Below are 17851 nucleotides of genomic sequence, written 5' to 3' on the forward strand. Positions count from 1 at the left end.
ACACTTCTGAAATTATAATAATGGACTCAAATGGGAAATACCTCAACACACAACGGCTCTTCCCAGGAAAGAGAGAGTCACCAAAATCTTCTGTGCTACAATTGAACATGCAACAGAAGTCCTCAATGATCCCTATTTCACCGACACCAAACACATTATCATACACACAAGAACAAACATCCAGAAACAACAAGGAGCCATTGCAGACAGACTGTCACAACTAACAGACTGCACAGCAAAAATTCCCACACTCCAAAGTCATACTGTCCTGTCTACTTTCAAGGATGGACATACCGGACCATATCATCCATAAGATAAATACAGAACTGGCTGACAAAACGAGCTCAAAGCCCAACATTCACCTGGCCCAACATCCATCCATAACACATCATCACCTCTATGATAACAAACAAGGGGCGAGTCACCTGGCCAGAGAGCTAAAAGACATCGTGCTGAACAGAACCCATACCCCTGAACCTGGTACAAACCAAAACACAAACTAACACAATAACAGCAAGAAGACCTCAATCATCAAACCAATACAAGGACAACACATTGAACCCAAAAACAAGACCGCGCAGATGGCAGGAACGGAGGAAAAGGACCCACCCCAAGATGGATATCAAGACCACCAAAGAGCAGAGACATGGAGGAGATACGGACCCTCCTCAGCGCGTTATGTAACAAATTAATGTGACTGAACCAATTATGTAACAGACACAGTGATGACCATCTACAACCTGGACTACCCCATACAATTTACTCGTTACAAGGTATAACAACCCAAAATGACATCACTTATAATCAGCAGCTGGAACATTTAAGGTCTGAATGCTTCAGCCTTTGGATCCAAAGTAAAAGATCCAGACGACTTCATACAAAGATTGCAGGATAGCGACATAAAAATCCTTCTGGAAACATGGAGGCGGGCACAGGATGAATCACAAGCGCCTGTCGGCTATAGAGAATTCTCCGTGCCCGCCCAGAAAGATAAAAACATCAAACAGGGTCGCTACTCAGGAGGAATTTTAGTCTGGTATAAAGAAGAGCTACATGACAATATCAGAGCAATCAAAAAAAGGAGAGAGCCACATCTGGATGAAAATAAGTAGCTCCATCCTCACCTCTCAGTCTGACATCTACCTGTGTGCAGCATATATCGCCCCACTCGAATCCCCATACTTCAGACCAGACATCTATGAGGCTCTACAAAGTGAGATCAACCACTTCCAGTCTCTAGGACATGTGCTCATCTATGGAGACCTCAATGCCAGAACTGGAAGAGAAAAGGACTATGTCACCGCAGAGGGGAACACATACATATTGGGATCTGAAAGCTACTGCCAGGAGTCAATACAGACACAGAGAACCAGCTATGACAATACAATCAACAAGAGTGGAAGAAAACTGCTGAATCTGTGTCGGAGTCTAGGGCTCTACATTCTGAATGGCCGCACCAAGGGAGACTCTCTGGGAAGATACACACTAAGCTCCCATGTAGGTAATAGTGTGGTAGACTACGCCATCACAGACATCAACGCCTTCACAATCACCCCACAAACACACCTGTCAGACCACAGCCAACTACTGCTCTATATCAAATCCTCAAACAAGCCATCCTCAAAACCCCATCAGACCGGTCTGTACAACCTCCCATCATCATTTAAATCAGGCATCCTCAAACTACGGCCCTCCAGCTGTTGCAAAACTACAACTCCCAGCATGCCCGAACAGCCTACAGGTATCAGCCTACAGCAGGGCATTGTGGGAGTTTTAGTTTTACAACAGCTGGAGGGCCGCAGTTTGAGGATGCCTGATTTAAATGGTCCAGACAGTCTACCACAACCTACAGAGAGGTAGCCAACAGACCCGACATCAAAGAACGGTTTGTAAACTTCCACAACACCACCTATGTACTAAGTCCCCAAGGGGTGAACCAAGCAGCAGAGGACCTCCAAAGAATATTACACATCATCGCAGAAACCTCTAACATCAAAAAAGTCACCCACCGAAAATCAGCCAATAAACAGCCCAATAAATGGTTTGATAGAGAATGCCAAACTCTAAGAAATGCCCTGCGAACAGCTTCAAATAAAAAAAAACACAGAGACCCTGACAATATTGATTTGAGGAGCACTTATGGGGCCTTACAGAAAAACTACGAACAAATCCTGAGAAAGAAGAAACAAGACTTCATCTCCAGAAACTTGCAACAACTGGAAGATGCTCTTCAGGAAAACTCTTTCTGGGAAACCTGGAATCAAATCGGCTCAGGATCCAAGAAAACCAATCTCCACATTCAAAATGGCAACATCTGGCTCAACTACTTCAAGAGCCTGAACAAAGACATTCCAAATGAGGACTCAATGAAATGGAGGAAACAATCAAAGATTACCAAAACCCCCTAGACACACCCATTACACCCCAAGAAATAGCTGAGAAAATTCAAGACCTGCGATGTAAAAGATCCAGTGGGATGGATGGAATCCTTCCAGAGATGATAAAACACAGTTCTCCAGGAGGTACATACTGCAATATGGAAGATCTTCAAGCTGGCCCTGAGTGTTGGGCACTACCCTGATGTATGGAACCAAGGCCTCATACCACCCATCCATAAGAGTGGAGACCAGTATGAGCCGGCCAACTACAGAGGAATCTGTGTCAGCAGCACGCTGGGAAAACTGTTCAATAGTATTCTAAACAGAAGGATCCTTACCTTCCTGACACAGCATAATGTCCTCCACAGAAGCCAAGGCGGGTTCATGCCAAACCATCGCACTACTGATCACATCTATACCCTACATGTCCACAATACAAAGCACGGGAAGATATTTGCCTGCTTTGTGGACTTTAAGAAGGCCTTTTCCTCAAACTACTGGAGAGTGGAATAGGAGGGAAGACTTATAAGGTCATCAAGAGCTCCTATACTCAGAACATCTGCAGCATAAAGATGAATGGGAAAAGAACAGAGTACTTCCAGCAGGCTCGTGGAGTTAGACAGGGCTGCAGTTTAAGTCCAACTCTGTTCAACATTTACATCAATGAACTGGCTGCAGCCCTAGAATCCTCCTCAGCACCAGGACTGGCTCTACATGACACAGAGGTGAAGTTCCTGTTGTATGCAGATGATCCAGACCAAACCAAATGGGATTCCAGCCCAACAGAAACATTCCACCTGGAATTCTGCAAACACCTCCTCCAGGTTCATTGGAGCACTTCTTACAATGCTTGCCGGGTTGAGCTGGGCAGATTTCCTTTACTTCTTGCAGTACAGAAGAGGGCGCTATCATATTGGAACCACCTACAGAACAGCAGCCCCAACTCATACCACCATAAAGCCCTACTGGCCAACAAGGACCACTCCAAACCATGTGGGCTGCAACAACTGATCTCCACCCTGTCCATCCAAAGCTCCCATACACACGGCCTAACAAAATACCAAATAAAGGATGTAACGAACGAACGAACGAACGAACGAACGAACGAACGAGAGAGAGAGAGAGAGAGAGAGAGAGAGAGAGAGAGAGAGAGAGAGAGAGAGAGAGAGAGGAGGCCACAAGACAGAGAGAGACAAGAGAGCGAGACAAGAAAGCGAGACAAGACAATTCAGACAGATGATATAAGCAGGGGTCCTCAAACTACGGCCCGCGGGCCATATGCGGCCCGCCGAGGAATCTGATCCGGCCCGCCGGGTCTGTTTAACAGTTAACCTTTAAGCATGCTCAGGGCCTGCGCACCTCTGCTCTCCTCTTCCTGCGCCCTGGCTCCCTCCCTCCGATGTCAGCTCTGCTCCGGCGGTACGTGACTGCTCACTGACGTCACTCGCCTGCTCCTCTCAGGCGACGCAGGTGACGCTGGCGCGTGACCTACAGTGAGCGAGTTAGCGCCGCCGCCCGCTGTCTGCTTCTCATATCACCGCCCGGAGCAGAGAGAAGAAGCCTCAGGCTCAGGGACAGCCTGGACAACTGTGTGGCACTTAACATTTTAATATTAACAATGGGGAGACAGTGTGTGGTGGGGCCGATGCGGGGGACATGAAAATGGCGGCCACTTGTCTGTGGGGGACATGAAAATGGTGGCCACTGTGACAGTGGAAAAAAAAACAAAAAACGGGCAGTTAGCTGGGTTGGCATGCTCTCATTTCATACTCAAAGAGACTTGGATAACAAAATGCCAGTCTGCCTGTCAACAGGTCAGTCAGAGTGACACTTGGATAATGAAATATCAGGGTGCCAGTCTGCATTTCAATAGGTCAGAATCTGACCTATTGAAATGCAGACTTGCAGCCTGATATTTCATTATCCAAGTCTCTTTGGGAAACAATTGAGAGCATGCCAATCCAGCCAACTGCCAGTTTTCTTTCCATGGGGCAACCATGATAATAAAATAGCATCCTACTTATATACGCATTTCCTTTTAGGCCCGTTATATAGGGAGAACCCCGTCAGGGACTGATCTTGTCTTCATAGAAAAGACTGCAAGAGGTAAGTGTCCACGTGGGGGGGGCAGAGGCCTGTAAGTGGGGGTTCTGGTTTGGAATGGCTATATAAGCAGAAAGATCCTATTTTAGTGTCCTGGTTGTCCCATGGAAAGGATCTTCCTGCTTATATAGCTATTCCAAACCAGAACGTCAACTGAAGTGTAAAACAGATTACTGATTAAAGGGGTCTCCTTGATAGAAATACTAAGATTTGATAAGCGTTTCCTTTTCAGTGTTCGGATTTAGAACGTATCAATTTGGCCCGTTATATAGGGAGATATAACAGAACCCCATCAGGGACTGAGCTGGTCTGCATAGAAAAGCCTGCAAGAGGTAACTGTCCACAATGCCCCCATTGTCCTAAAGGTGCAGGTCCCACCGCTGGGAACAGAGCCCCGAAAGTGAAGGAGGGCGCACTGCGCATAAGCAGCCGCCCGCCATTCATTTCTATGGGGCTGCCGAAAATAGCCGAGCGCTGGCTTGGCTATTTCCGCCAGCCTCATAGAAATGAATGGGAGCATGGGCAGTGCATGCGCAGTACACTCCCATTCACTTTCGGGGCTCCGTTCTCTATATAGGTGCGGGTCCCAGCAGTGGGACCTGCACCTAACGATATTCCCCTATTGTCCAAGATGGGAATACCCCTTTAAAAAATATAGTCCGGCCCTCCAATGGTCTGAGAGACAGTGAAGTGGCCCCCGGTTTAAAAAGTTTGAGGACCCCTGGATATAGAGCATGCATCCTCAAACTGCGGCCCTCCAGCTGTTGCAAAACTACAACTCCCAACATGCCCGAACAGCCTACAGCTATCAGCTTACAGCAGGGCATTGTGGGAGTTGTAGTTTTACAACAGCTGGAGGGTCGCAGTAAGTTGTTTATAAATTGGTTGCTATGACTACGTCCATGGACATAGGATATTATATTTTTGAAATTCAGTAAGGATGTGGATGTTGACATGGAGAAATTGCGATCAGAATAAAAATCTCCATGATTTACACTGCAGGCTGCATCCAGAAAAAAAAGCATCAAACAGATACAAGGTTTCCATGATGATGTCACACATCACCTCTCCAGGTCTGATTCAGTAAATGTGTGTTCTGCATAAAATCACAACTCTCAGAATTCTGCACTGTGCTGTGCCTCCATTATTCCTCTGGGAAGTACAACTAAACTGACAGTTGAGTGTGGCCATTCCCCCCTTGTCGATCGGGTGTGCTCTACACACTCTGACACTACCCAAGTCGTGTCATCAGCCTGTGTAAAGACGCACCCCATCAACAAAAGGGATGCCAACACCCAGTAGTCAATTTGTTCAAACGTTTCCAGGAAGAATAACAGAGGAATGGCACAATGCAGAATTCTATGAATTGCGATGTTATGCGAGTGTCAGGAAAGCAGGCTCGGCTTATTCGCCGCCTCCTCGGGTTCACGTCAGTCCCTTCTAATGAAGAAAACTGCAGTGCCCTAATAATCCAGCAGCAGCAAAGACATCTCTTCACTTACAGAGCTTGTTCTGTAAAGCCCGGATCATTCATACAAGACTAAAAGCTGCGCTAAGAAATAACCCCCCCCCCTGATACCACACTACCATCGCCGAGCGCACGGGCACTGCACTAATTGGCCATAAGGGCCTGAATCAGGAGGCTCCACGAGAGCAGGGATAATGGGCAGCTAATTAGGATGTTGCTTCATTACTCGGGGAGCGCAGATTTGGTATTTTTTCCCCACTGTGAAGCACTGCAATGATCTAATACCAGACAATACACTCCCCTCTAATGAATAGCTTCAAAAGGACTGAGGAGCCGTCTGATTTCCCAACATTAAGTGGGAGCACTTAAGGATAAAAAAAATATTCCTAAGGCAGCCGGGGCCAATTTAAAGAAAAGTAATGAAAGGGGATTTAAAAGAGACATTAAATCGGGTAAATGTTGGTGGTTTACACCATTCCCAATGGCCGCCCGAGGAGTTTATGTAGAGGCTGGAAGGGGGGTCTCTTCCACAGTATCCAGGTGCTCACACTGGACATGTAGAAAGGGGAGGTCTACGCTACGGAGGGGTGGGAAATGCTGAACAGGCACCAAAAATTGCAGTTCCTACACAAAGTGACCGATAATAGGCCATTAATAGAAACATACTGTCACCGTGCAACAGTACTAGAGGTGGAGGGCTCTCTCAATTAGGGGTGGGCGATATATGCGATATGCACAATATGAATCTGTGCAATGATACAGATTTTGCCCATATCGCATATAGCGCCGGACCGCGATATGACCACGTAGCAGTAGTGAATTGAAGAAGCTTCTCACCGCTCCGTGGCTTCGGCTCCCGACTCCGCACTGTGCTGTACTGGAGTGGCCAGGGCCTGGCGTGCACACAGTGTCATGCTGGGAAGGTAAGTATAGCGATTCTTCAGGGGGGGGGGGGGGGGGGGGGGGGGTGGCACTTGCTCTGGGGGACATGTCTGAAAGCACTGGCTCTGGGCCAAGTTTTGTAATCTGTATTTTCTGTATACATACAGAAGGAAATAATATATCGCAATATAGATTTTAGGCCATATCGCCCACCCCTACTCTCAATTACTCTAGTACAAGAGGTGGAGCGGCTGTCACCATGCAACAGTACAATTAGTGGAGCGGCTGTCACCGTACAACAGTACAAGAAGTGGAGCGACTGTCACCATACAACAGTACAAGAAGTGGAGCGGCTGTCACCATGCAACAGTACAAGAAGTGGATCGGCTGTCACCGTGCAACAGTACAAGAAGTGGAGCGGCTGTCACCGTGCAACAGTACAAGAAGTGGAGCGGCTGTCACCGTGCAACAGTACAAGAAGTGGAGCGGCTGTCACCGTGCAACAGTACAAGAAGTGGAGCGGCTGTCACCGTGCAACAGTACAAGAAGTGGAGCGGCTGTCACCGTGCAATAGTACAAGAAGTGGAGCGGCTGTCACCGTGCAACAGTACAAGAAGTGGAGCGGCTGTCACCGTGCAACAGTACAAGAAGTGGAGCGGCTGTCACCGTGCAACAGTACAAGTAGTGGAGCGACTGTCACCATACAATAGTACAAGTAGTGGAGCGACTGTCACCGTGCAATAGTACAAGAAGTGGAGCGACTATCACCATACAATAGTACAAGAAGTGGAGCGGCTGTCACCATACAATAGTACAAGAAGTGGAGCGGCTGTCACCATACAATAGTACAAGAAGTGGAGCGACTATCACCATACAATAGTACAAGAAGTGGAGCGGCTGTCACCGTACAACAGTACAAGAAGTGGAGCGGCTGTCACCGTGCAATAGTACAAGAAGTGGAGCGGCTGTCACCGTGCAATAGTACAAGTAGTGGAGCGACTGTCACCATACAATAGTACAAGTAGTGGAGCGACTGTCACCATACAATAGTACAAGAAGTGGAGCGGCTGTCACCATACAATAGTACAAGAAGTTGAGGGATCTCTTTATTCAAGTGCATGGGAGTTTCATAAATGACTACAATGTAGACTACGAGCAGCAGCTCCCCTGCCGGCACCTCTTATCTGCGCTGCAGCAGTGGCCGGGAGGGGAGCTGCTGCGCATGCGTGCCTATGTGCCATCAAACAGTCCAGCCCACGAAAGAGGCTGGTGCTTTTTCTTATAGTGTGCAGGCACGAGCACTGCTACTGGATTGCAGGGTGGTCTTAACCATGGAAACGGGCAGTATATAATGTGATTGAAAAATTGATGCAACCAGCAAAGGAAGCAATATGGACAATCACAATACATTAGTAAGTGCCTTGTATTAACGTTCTCTACATGATAAATGCTATTTGCTGAAGTGAGAGGACCTCTTTAACTCCCTACAATTCCAGTTGAATTGAGACAACCCCTTTAATGGTAAGACAGGCCAGATTTGGGCTTATGTCCCCCATGACTGTCAGTCTACTGTATATTCTATAGGCAGATTTTTACTATTATTTGGACTGTAAGATCTAAGGCCTATAAACAACACAAAAATGAGGAAAGCAACATTTCTGATAATTCCAACTTTGTTGGATGCTTAGGGTAGTGGAGGGGTTACTACCTGCTTCCTTGGTGGTCTAGGGCAGTGGGGGAAATGATGCTTCCAACCCTGGTGAACTTGGGTAATAGTGACGTTAATGTTAGCATCTTTGATGGTCTAGAGCAGCGGAGGGATTAAAGTTTTCTACCATGGTAGTCTATGGTAACCGGAGGGTTAAAAATGTGCTTCCCTGGTGGGCTAAGGTCGTGGACAGGTTAAGGTTTGCTTCCCTATAAAGTCAAGGTTATTCGCTAGTCTAAAGTTTGCTTCAGTGGTGGTCAAGGCTAATGGACAGGTTAACATTCGATCCCCTGGTGGTCTAGAGTAATTTACGGTTTAATATTTGCTTCCCTGGCAGTCACTTATGACGTACCGTCCCTCAGTAGGATAAACTAGCACAGATCCGGCATCATACTCACGCAAACACGGGTCGGACGGCATTATTCATATTTCCATAAGCAGCTCTGCCCAGAAGTTCCCGGAAGCAGTTTTCAGCCAGGACAGCGGGATTCTCCTCTTTGTCACCGACGACAGAAGGGGATGCAGGTGGAGCCGTGCGACTGGGGAAAATGCATCAATCAATACAAGCTTTGCTTACTGGAGATGGCGGACAGAACGCGTGAGGAGGAAGATGATTGATGTATGGCTTTCATTTAGCGAAAAACAATAAGGTCTGCGCTGATGGATTTAAATAGAAGCAGAGAAGTCATACACTTTATGGTCCCGACCATTTCAGTGTCACATCTGAGCTGTCACTCCGAGACGCCTCTAAATACATGACTGGTCCAAGGTAAGTAACATAATGTATGTGCACAGAATAGCGAGTGCAGCTCTGGAGTATAATACAGGATGTAATTCAGGATCAGTACAGGATAAGTAATGTAATGTATGTACACAGTGACTGCACCAGCAGAATAGTGAGTGCAGCTCTGAAGTATAATACAAGATGTAATTCAGGAGAAGTACAGGATAAGAAATGTATGTACACACTGACTGCACTAGCAGAATAGTGAGTGCAGCTCTGGAGTATAATACAGGATGTAACTCAGGATCAGTACAGGATAAGTAATGTCATGTATGTACACAGTGACTGCACCAGCAGAATAGTGAGTGCAGCTCTGGAGTATAATACAGGATGTAACTCAGGATCAGTACAGGATAAGTAATGTAATGTATGTACACAGTGACTGCACCAGCAGAATAGTGAGTGCAGCTCTGGAGTATAATACAGGATGTAACTCAGGATCAGTACAAGTTAAATGTTTAATTACCTTTCATTGTCTTCTATCTTCTGCATATTAAACAGCAAAGATGGAACTATCTTATCCATGTGCTGGGGCTCCCAAATCGTTGCTCGAAGTTCATCATTCACAGTTTTACGGACAACGCCCTGGATACCTCGGATTCCAGCAATTCTTATTCTAGTAGAGGGAGAAACACAAAAATGAAAGAATGCGAGGAGATCATAGGCAAAAACTACTATGCTCTTCACATGCCAATAGGGGAATATGAGGTTTCCTTCTGTAAGGCCCGAAGTCAGAGAAACATTCCTTTCCAGCTGTCCGCGCTAGCCAGCGCACGCATCTCGGCCCAGCACGTGTCAGCGCGCACAGCTTGGTCCAGCCCGCGCCGGAGCGCAAAGCTCGGCCCAGTAGCATCCAGTATCCTACCTAATTGATGCAATAAATAAATAGTAAATTCTTGCTGCAAAAACCTTTATGCTCATTATGGAGTGCACATAATACTTCTCTTCTGCAGCGTCCTCCATCTTCTATAATTATGTATAGCAAAATAGCATGCTTCTACATCTTCACCTCCATAACAATCTCAAGAACACTCTATTCATAGAGACGTTTACGTCATTTTTACGTCTTTTTAAAAAAAATGTTCCCTGAACTTGGAGGTACAAATCGTTCTCCGCCTCAGATCCCTTCATTTCCCCCACTTACTCAGTTTGCACTTCAGGATCACTGTGACTATAATGACACATGGCACTGAATCTGGAGACAAAGAAATCGTATCGCCTGTGATAGGACGGAGTGTCTTCTTCTATGTTTGCAAACTTGACAAACTGCAACAAAAAAAAAAGTAAAAAGGAAGAAATATAGGACACAGTGTTTTGGATACAATACACTGTACGCCCACAGGTTCTGAAGTGGGCAGCCTTTGTCTATTCTAATTAAAAGAGTTAAACAATAAAATGTAAAATACATGCAAGGATACTGAAATAATAAAAAATAAAAAAAAGTTATACTCTGTTTCAAACATCCACCGTTCCAGCACCTCCTCGAATTCCCCACAAGGTTCTGTTTTCATGGTTGACATTGCCTGTATACAGCAGCCGCCAATCACTGGCCTCAGTGCAGGGAGGATTAGAGCAGCAGGACTTATTTTTAAAATAATTTTTAATATCTTCCTATGCCTTTTACAAATCACTTTTTAAGTCTCACAATGAGAGAGCTAAACAGCGCACCAGTACAAGCTGCTCTGCTATGCTGCGTTACTGCACTTAGTCCCATCTCAACATGGTAACAGTGAGAGGGGACGACCCCTTTAAGAGAAAAAGAGGAAGCTAGAGAAAGTGTTGCCTTACTGTCTCTCCCTTTGAATGTCGTAGGAACAGAAAGTACTGCTGCCCAATCTATTCCTGTGAATGCTGTAGGCACAGATAGTACTGCCTCCCTATCTCTCCCTGTAAATGATGTAGATACAGATAGCACTGCTTCCCTATCTCTCCCTGTAAATAATGTAGGTACAGATAGCACTGCCTCCCTGTAAATGATGTAGGTAAAGATAGTACTGCCTCCCTGTAAATGATGTAGGTACAGATAGCACTGCCTCCCTGTAAATGATGTAGGTACAGATAGCATTGCCTCCCTGATAATGATGTAGATAGACAGTACTGCCTCCCTATCTCTCCCTGTAAATGATGTAGATACAGATAGCACTGCCTCCCTGAAAATAATGTAGGTACAGATAGTATTGCCTCCCTGTAAATAATGTAGGTACAGATAGTACTGCCTCCCTGTAAATGATGTAGGTACAGATAGCACTGCCTCCCTGTAAATAATGTAGGTACAGATAGTACTGCCTTCCTGTAAATGATGAAGGTACAGATATACCAGGAGAGACGGTACTATGATGTAGATACAGATAGTACTGCCTCCCTGTCTCTCCTGGTATATCATATAGGTACATAAAGTGCTGCCTCCCTTTCTCTTCTTGTAAATGACGATGGCACAGATAGTGCTAACTCCTTCACTCCCTGTAAATAATGTAGATACAGATAGTACTGTCTCTCCTGGTATATTATGTAGATACAGATAGTACTGCCTCCCTGTAAATGATGTAGGTACAGATAGCACTGCCTCCCTGTAAATAATGTAGGTACAGATAGCACTGCCTCCCTGTAAATAATGTAGGTACAGATAGTACTGCTTCCCTGTAAATGATGTAGGTACAGATAGCACTGCCTCCCTGTAAATGATGTAGGTACAGATAGTACTGCCTCCCTGTAAATGATGTAGGTACAGATAGTACTGCCTCCCTGTAAATGATGTAGGTACAGATAGTACTGCCTCCCTGTAAATGATGTAGGTACAGATAGTACTGCCTCCCTGTAAATGATGTAGGTACAGATAGCACTGCCTCCCTGTAAATGATGTAGGTACAGATAGTACTGCCTCCCTGTAAATGATGTAGGTACAGATAGCACTGCCTCCCTGTAAATGATGTAGGTACAGATAGCATTGCCTCCCTGTAAATGATGCAGATTAAGATAGTACTGCCTTCCTGTAAATGATGAAGGTACAGCTATACCAGGAGAGACGGTACTATGATGTAGATACAGATATTACTGCCTCCCTGTCTCTCCTGGTATATGACATAGGTACATAAAGTGCTGCCTTTCTTTCTCTTCTTGTAAATGACGATGGCACAGATAGTGCTAACTCCTTCACTCCCTGTAAATAATGTAGATACAGATAGTACTGTCTTTCCTGGTATATTATGTAGATACAGATAGTACTGCCTCCCTGTCTCTGTAAATTATGTATATACAGATAGTACTGCCTTCCTGTAAATGATGAAGGTACAGATAGCACAGTCTCTCCTGGTATATGATGTAGATACAGATATTACTGCCTCCCTGTCTCTCCTGGTATATCATATAGGTACATAAAGTGCTGCCTCCCTTTCTCTTCTTGTAAATGACGATGGCACAGATAGTGCTGACTCCTTCACTCCCTGTAAATAATGTAGATACAGATAGCACAGTCTCTCCTGGTATATGATGATGTAGATACAGATATTACTGCCTCCCTGTCTCTCCTGGTATATGACATAGGTACATAAAGTGCTGCCTCCCTTTCTCTTCTTGTAAATGACGATGGCACAGATAGTGCTGACTCCTTCACTCCCTGTATATAATGTAGATACAGATAGCACAGTCTCTCCTGGTATATGATGTAGATACAGATATTACTGCCTCCCTGTCTCTCCTGGTATATCATATAGGTACATAAAGTGCTGCCTCCCTTTCTCTTCTTGTAAATGACGATGGCACAGATAGTGCTAACTCCTTCACTCCCTGTAAATAATGTAGATACAGATAGCACAGTCTCTCCTGGTATATGATGATGTAGATACAGATATTACTGCCTCCCTGTCTCTCCTGGTATATGACATAGGTACATAAAGTGCTGCCTCCCTTTCTCTTCTTGTAAATGACGATGGCACAGATAGTGCTGACTCCTTCACTCCCTGTATATAATGTAGATACAGATAGCACAGTCTCTCCTGGTATATGATGTAGATACAGATAGTACTGCCTCCCTGTCTCTCCTGGTATATCATATAGGTACATAAAGTGCTGCCTCCCTTTCTCTTCTTGTAAATGACGATGGCACAGATAGTGCTGACTCCTTCACTCCCTGTAAATAATGTAGATACAGATAGCACAGTCTCTCCTGGTATATGATGATGTAGATACAGATAGTACTGCCTCCCTGTCTCTCCTGGTATATGACATAGGTACATAAAGTGCTGCCTCCCTTTCTCTTCTTGTAAATGACGATGGCACAGATAGTGCTAACTCCTTCCCTCTGTGAACATTGTAGACACATACAACACTGTTGCATCCACTCTCATTTATTCACAATACAATAACCAATGACTGCAAGATGCTCCTGACCATTGCAGTGTAGGGCATTGCCGTCATACAGGGTCCGGAACAGATTGATTTAATTTTTTCATTTTAATCCTACAGAACATTGAGCACTGCTGTTGCAAAAAAACTGGAAATGAGACATAATATGCAAAAAAAAAAAAAAAAAATCTGTTGAAATACCTGCCCTCATACAGAACTAACCATTGATAAATGCTTCCCTACATACAACGCAGGCAGAGAAAAACACAATGCATTTTTTTTTACTTTATTTTTTTAATTTACTAAGGAAATGAATGTTATACTGTGCTTATTAATTTCACAGATAAAAAAAAAATAAGATATATAAAACTAGGCATTTTTTTTTCAGTGCCTCAATCCAGCGTTTTAAACAGAGAAAGAGGGGCTTAAAAATAGCTCTGGGGACGATTAAAGAGATAACATCAAATGGTGCTGCTGCGGCTGCGGTTGCCAGGAGGACAACATTCTTGACCTACTTTTTGCAAGATGAGTATTTTATGAATATTTTACTGATAGCAATATAGGAGCCTAAATAAAGACTGAGTTCTCCGCTGCAGATTTGTGACAGTGAGGCTTATCAATTTACCAGAGTGATAGGGAAAAAAAAAAAAAAAAGAAAAAAAAAAGAAAAAAGAAAAAAAAAAAATTAATCTTTCAAGCTGGAGTGTCATAAATGTCTAATCCAAATCTGTACATCTAGCCAGAAAATTGCAATAAAAAAAAGGCCCAGCAGCGCGTGCGTGATCGTGTGTTTTATTTTAACCCTTTAAGCCCCAGATTTATTTAAATTTTTTTTTAACTTGCATCTTTTCCAGAGCCATAACTTTTTTATTTTTTTTAGATTCACACTGCCGTATGAGGGCTTGTTTTTTGCAGGATGAGTTGTGCTTTCTAATGGCTCCATTTATTATTGCATACAGTGAAGCAGGAAGCTGGGGAAAAAAAAAATACCAAACGGGGGTGTAATAGAAAAAAAAAAAAAAAAGGGCAAGGGCCTCCGTTCATATTTGTTCTCCTCAATGTTGCAGCAGATCTAGATAGTGACGGTATGGTTTAAACTGTCTAACTGCTACACGCCAATATCATTAGTTTCATAGGCAAGCGGACAGACTCCATTTAATAGCTTGGAGGTCCCGTTCTACAGGTGGGACATTGGTGGAATATCCTAGCGACATGCCACCAGTGTGCGAGATGGGAATACCCCTTTAATATCCCATCACACGGGATCATTCTGAACACACAAGCTATGGCACAGCGGGTGAACATATGTGCCAAGTTGGAAGTAGGAAGTCTTCCAGGCCAGGCAATGCTCCCTGGGAATACGTGATGCAAATAAGCACTTATCCAAGAGGAGAAAGCTGACTCTATAGCGCCACCTAATGGACAGCTGCCCTATATGGTCACTATTACAAACCTTGGAACAAAACCAGCAATTTTTCCATCAGAGGGCCGGATTGTGTCCTCCTGGATAAGCTTATTTGCATTCGCTTTTTCCCCCAGAGAGCATTGTCTGGCCTAGGAATCTCCTACGCCAATTTGGTGGTCTCCACAAGGAGTAGCTTTAGTCCTCCACACCCATTTGACAGTTGCTGTATAAGCGGTGGCTGCTGTAATACTGCAGGTACTCACAGAATTGGTTCCATACACTTGCAGCTTTGGTTCTCCCGACTCCAAAAGCTTTGCCACCATGTGTAGAAAGCTCTCGACGAAGGGCTTGATGCTCTGAGAGTGGCACGCCATCAAGAGCTGGTCCAAGGCCTCCATAGCGATGAACACATTACTAGACAATAGGGAAGACAACAGCGGGAAGGTTATTGTGATGCGCTCCTTGTGAAGAGACCCGGTCTAGTGTCAGATCTGCCTACTGCAATACTGAAAAATTGTGAATTTGTCCAAAACGTGCTGACTATGGTACAAGTCGAATCTCTGAGGCCATCTTCACATTACGCGATACAATGGCCGATTTCAAGAGATATCGGATATGCCGATTCTTGAAGTTATTTTTTTTAATGGTGGCTAAAAAAAAAAAAAAATAATACTTTCGACGAAGAATGGAGTGTATTTCCCAATGACAAGAACAGAAAGCTGTATTCAAGCTTTTTATCACCGTAACCTTGTAGCGATACCAAATACCTATAGATAATTTAGTGTCCTGGAGGTCGTCTCATCCACCAGCTACTAAGGCGAGATGGGACTAAGCCCGACCACCACGTGGGTGCTACTGAATCAGCAGAGCGCAGTCCCGTTCAGCAGCCATCTAGTGGTCGGGGATTAGTCCCACCTTGTGTCAGTAATAGTAAGAGGAGACCACCCTCTAACACATTTTTAAAAACATTCATTTAATCTTTGTCATTCACCGTAAGTCAACCATTATTTATTTTTTATTTTTTTAAGGGGATATCATTTTCACTCTTTATTTTTACACTATCGGGCCTCGCGCACAGGACCAGATTTTCTCTCTGTGTCCGATCCAGTAACAATCTGGATAAGCATGACATTATTGTTCCTTTTAATATCGTCACGAATGAGAAGCCGGACTACCGCCAGACACGTCTATATCTCTCTGCCCTACACCGATCCGTGCAGGTAGGAAAGGGTAAGTGATCGTTCACAGGAGTGTGAGGAACGGCCATACCCATATGCTTGGTTTTCCAAAATTTTAAATACTGATGACCTATCCTCTGCATAGGTCATCAGTATCTGATTGGTGGGGGTCCGATACCTGAGACCCCCCCGCCGATCAGCTGTTTATGAAGGCAGCGGCGCTGCCTAGGCACAGTTCAGCCCCGTTGAAGTGAATGGAGCTGAACTGCCATACCAAGCACAGCCGCTATACAATTCATGGCGCTGGGCTTGGTAAGGAGCACCGGTCCCTCCTGAAATGGCTGATCATGGGGGTCCCGGGTTTCGGACCCCCCCACTGATCAGATACTGATGGACTATCCAGAGCATAGGTCGTCAGTATTATAATCTCAGAAAACCCTTTTAAAAAGGTCCACAGGCAGCAGGGAAAGCTCTGACTTACCGTAGCTCAAGAATGTCATCAGCTTTGATGTCATCAGTGGGAGGAGTCAGACCACATGGCGCCACCACTGTTTGTTTCAATAGTCAAAAGATGACACACTGCGATTAACAGGGGCTGACCGAAATATGAAACCCCTCTACCCGAGACTATTAAACTTAGTGACACTCACCCCTCCACTTCATTAAAGTCGTAAAAAATGTTTACTTTATAATTTCCTGTGTTCTAAGCCTGGAGGGCGTCTTATGGTCAGGTGCGTCTTATCTAGTCCAAAAAATACGGGTAGTTCATTAGCTTATTCTACACAAGCTTTGGCGATCAAAAACGTGCAGAAATGTAAACCAAAGCTATCCAAGAAATAAATTTAGAGGGGTTTGCCAACATCTCAATATTGATGACCTTTCCTCAGGACAGACCATCAATATCAGATTGCTGGGAGTCCGACACCTGATTTCAGCACCCGCTGAAGCACTTGGCAGCTGAAGACATCTGTGTTGGTCCCATGTTCATATGTGCCCGCATTGCTGAGAAAGATGAAGTTTTAATATATGCAAATGAGCCTCTAGGAGCAACGGGGGCGTTACCATTACACCTAGAGGCTCTGCGTTCTCAGACGTCTTCAGCTGCCAAGCGCACATGTAACAGGTCAGCCCGTGTCATAGGGAGAAATCTGCTGACAGATGCCCTTTAAAAGGAACACATTTAGCCTAATGGAAGCCTAAGAATTCCCCCTTAGCGTCCAGTCATACATCAGAGTTTTGTATTAAATAGAAAAGTTCACTGGTAACATGAAATACGGCAGCGGGCGTACCTCTCCCATGTCTCCTGTCACAAGCGGCTGCCGGCAGCCATTCATCGTTTTATTTTCTACGCAGAACGATGTGAATTTCCAAAAAATACATTACGCGGCGTTCCTCTACTCTGCAGCTATTGTGTTTTCCCTTTTATGTTGTTATTTTTCAATGTGAAGTGTGAACGTGGGTGAATGAGTGTATCCTGGAGGCGGAGGACTCTCACAATGCATTGCTAGGACCAGAACAAAGCAAAATCAACACAAAAAAAAAAAAAGAACGTCTATGCTCAAATGTGAGAACTCTTTGTATTCTACCGCTACGAGCTGCGTTCT

General features: G+C 44.8%; 1 protein-coding gene across 3 annotated transcripts in view; it reads right to left on the reverse strand.

Moving 5' to 3' along the window:
* Nucleotides 1-17851, reverse strand: part of EFR3A (EFR3 homolog A) — a 153827-nt gene that overhangs the window by 82253 nt on the left and 53723 nt on the right. For all 3 annotated transcript variants that reach the window (XR_005779284.1, XM_040433716.1, XM_040433717.1), the window contains exons 5-8: nt 15333-15483; nt 10468-10589; nt 9790-9939; nt 8938-9078 (exon numbers count right to left, since the gene is read on the reverse strand). Coding sequence is in view for 2 of the 3 variants with exons in the window: in XM_040433716.1 (XP_040289650.1) it covers nt 8938-9078; nt 9790-9939; nt 10468-10589; nt 15333-15483 (564 nt within the window). In the remaining variant the exon portion in view is untranslated. The remainder of the gene's footprint in view (nt 1-8937; nt 9079-9789; nt 9940-10467; nt 10590-15332; nt 15484-17851) is intronic.

Source organism: Bufo bufo, chromosome 5, assembly GCF_905171765.1.
Source record: "Bufo bufo chromosome 5, aBufBuf1.1, whole genome shotgun sequence".
In the NCBI taxonomy this organism is placed as follows: Eukaryota; Metazoa; Chordata; class Amphibia; order Anura; family Bufonidae; genus Bufo; species Bufo bufo.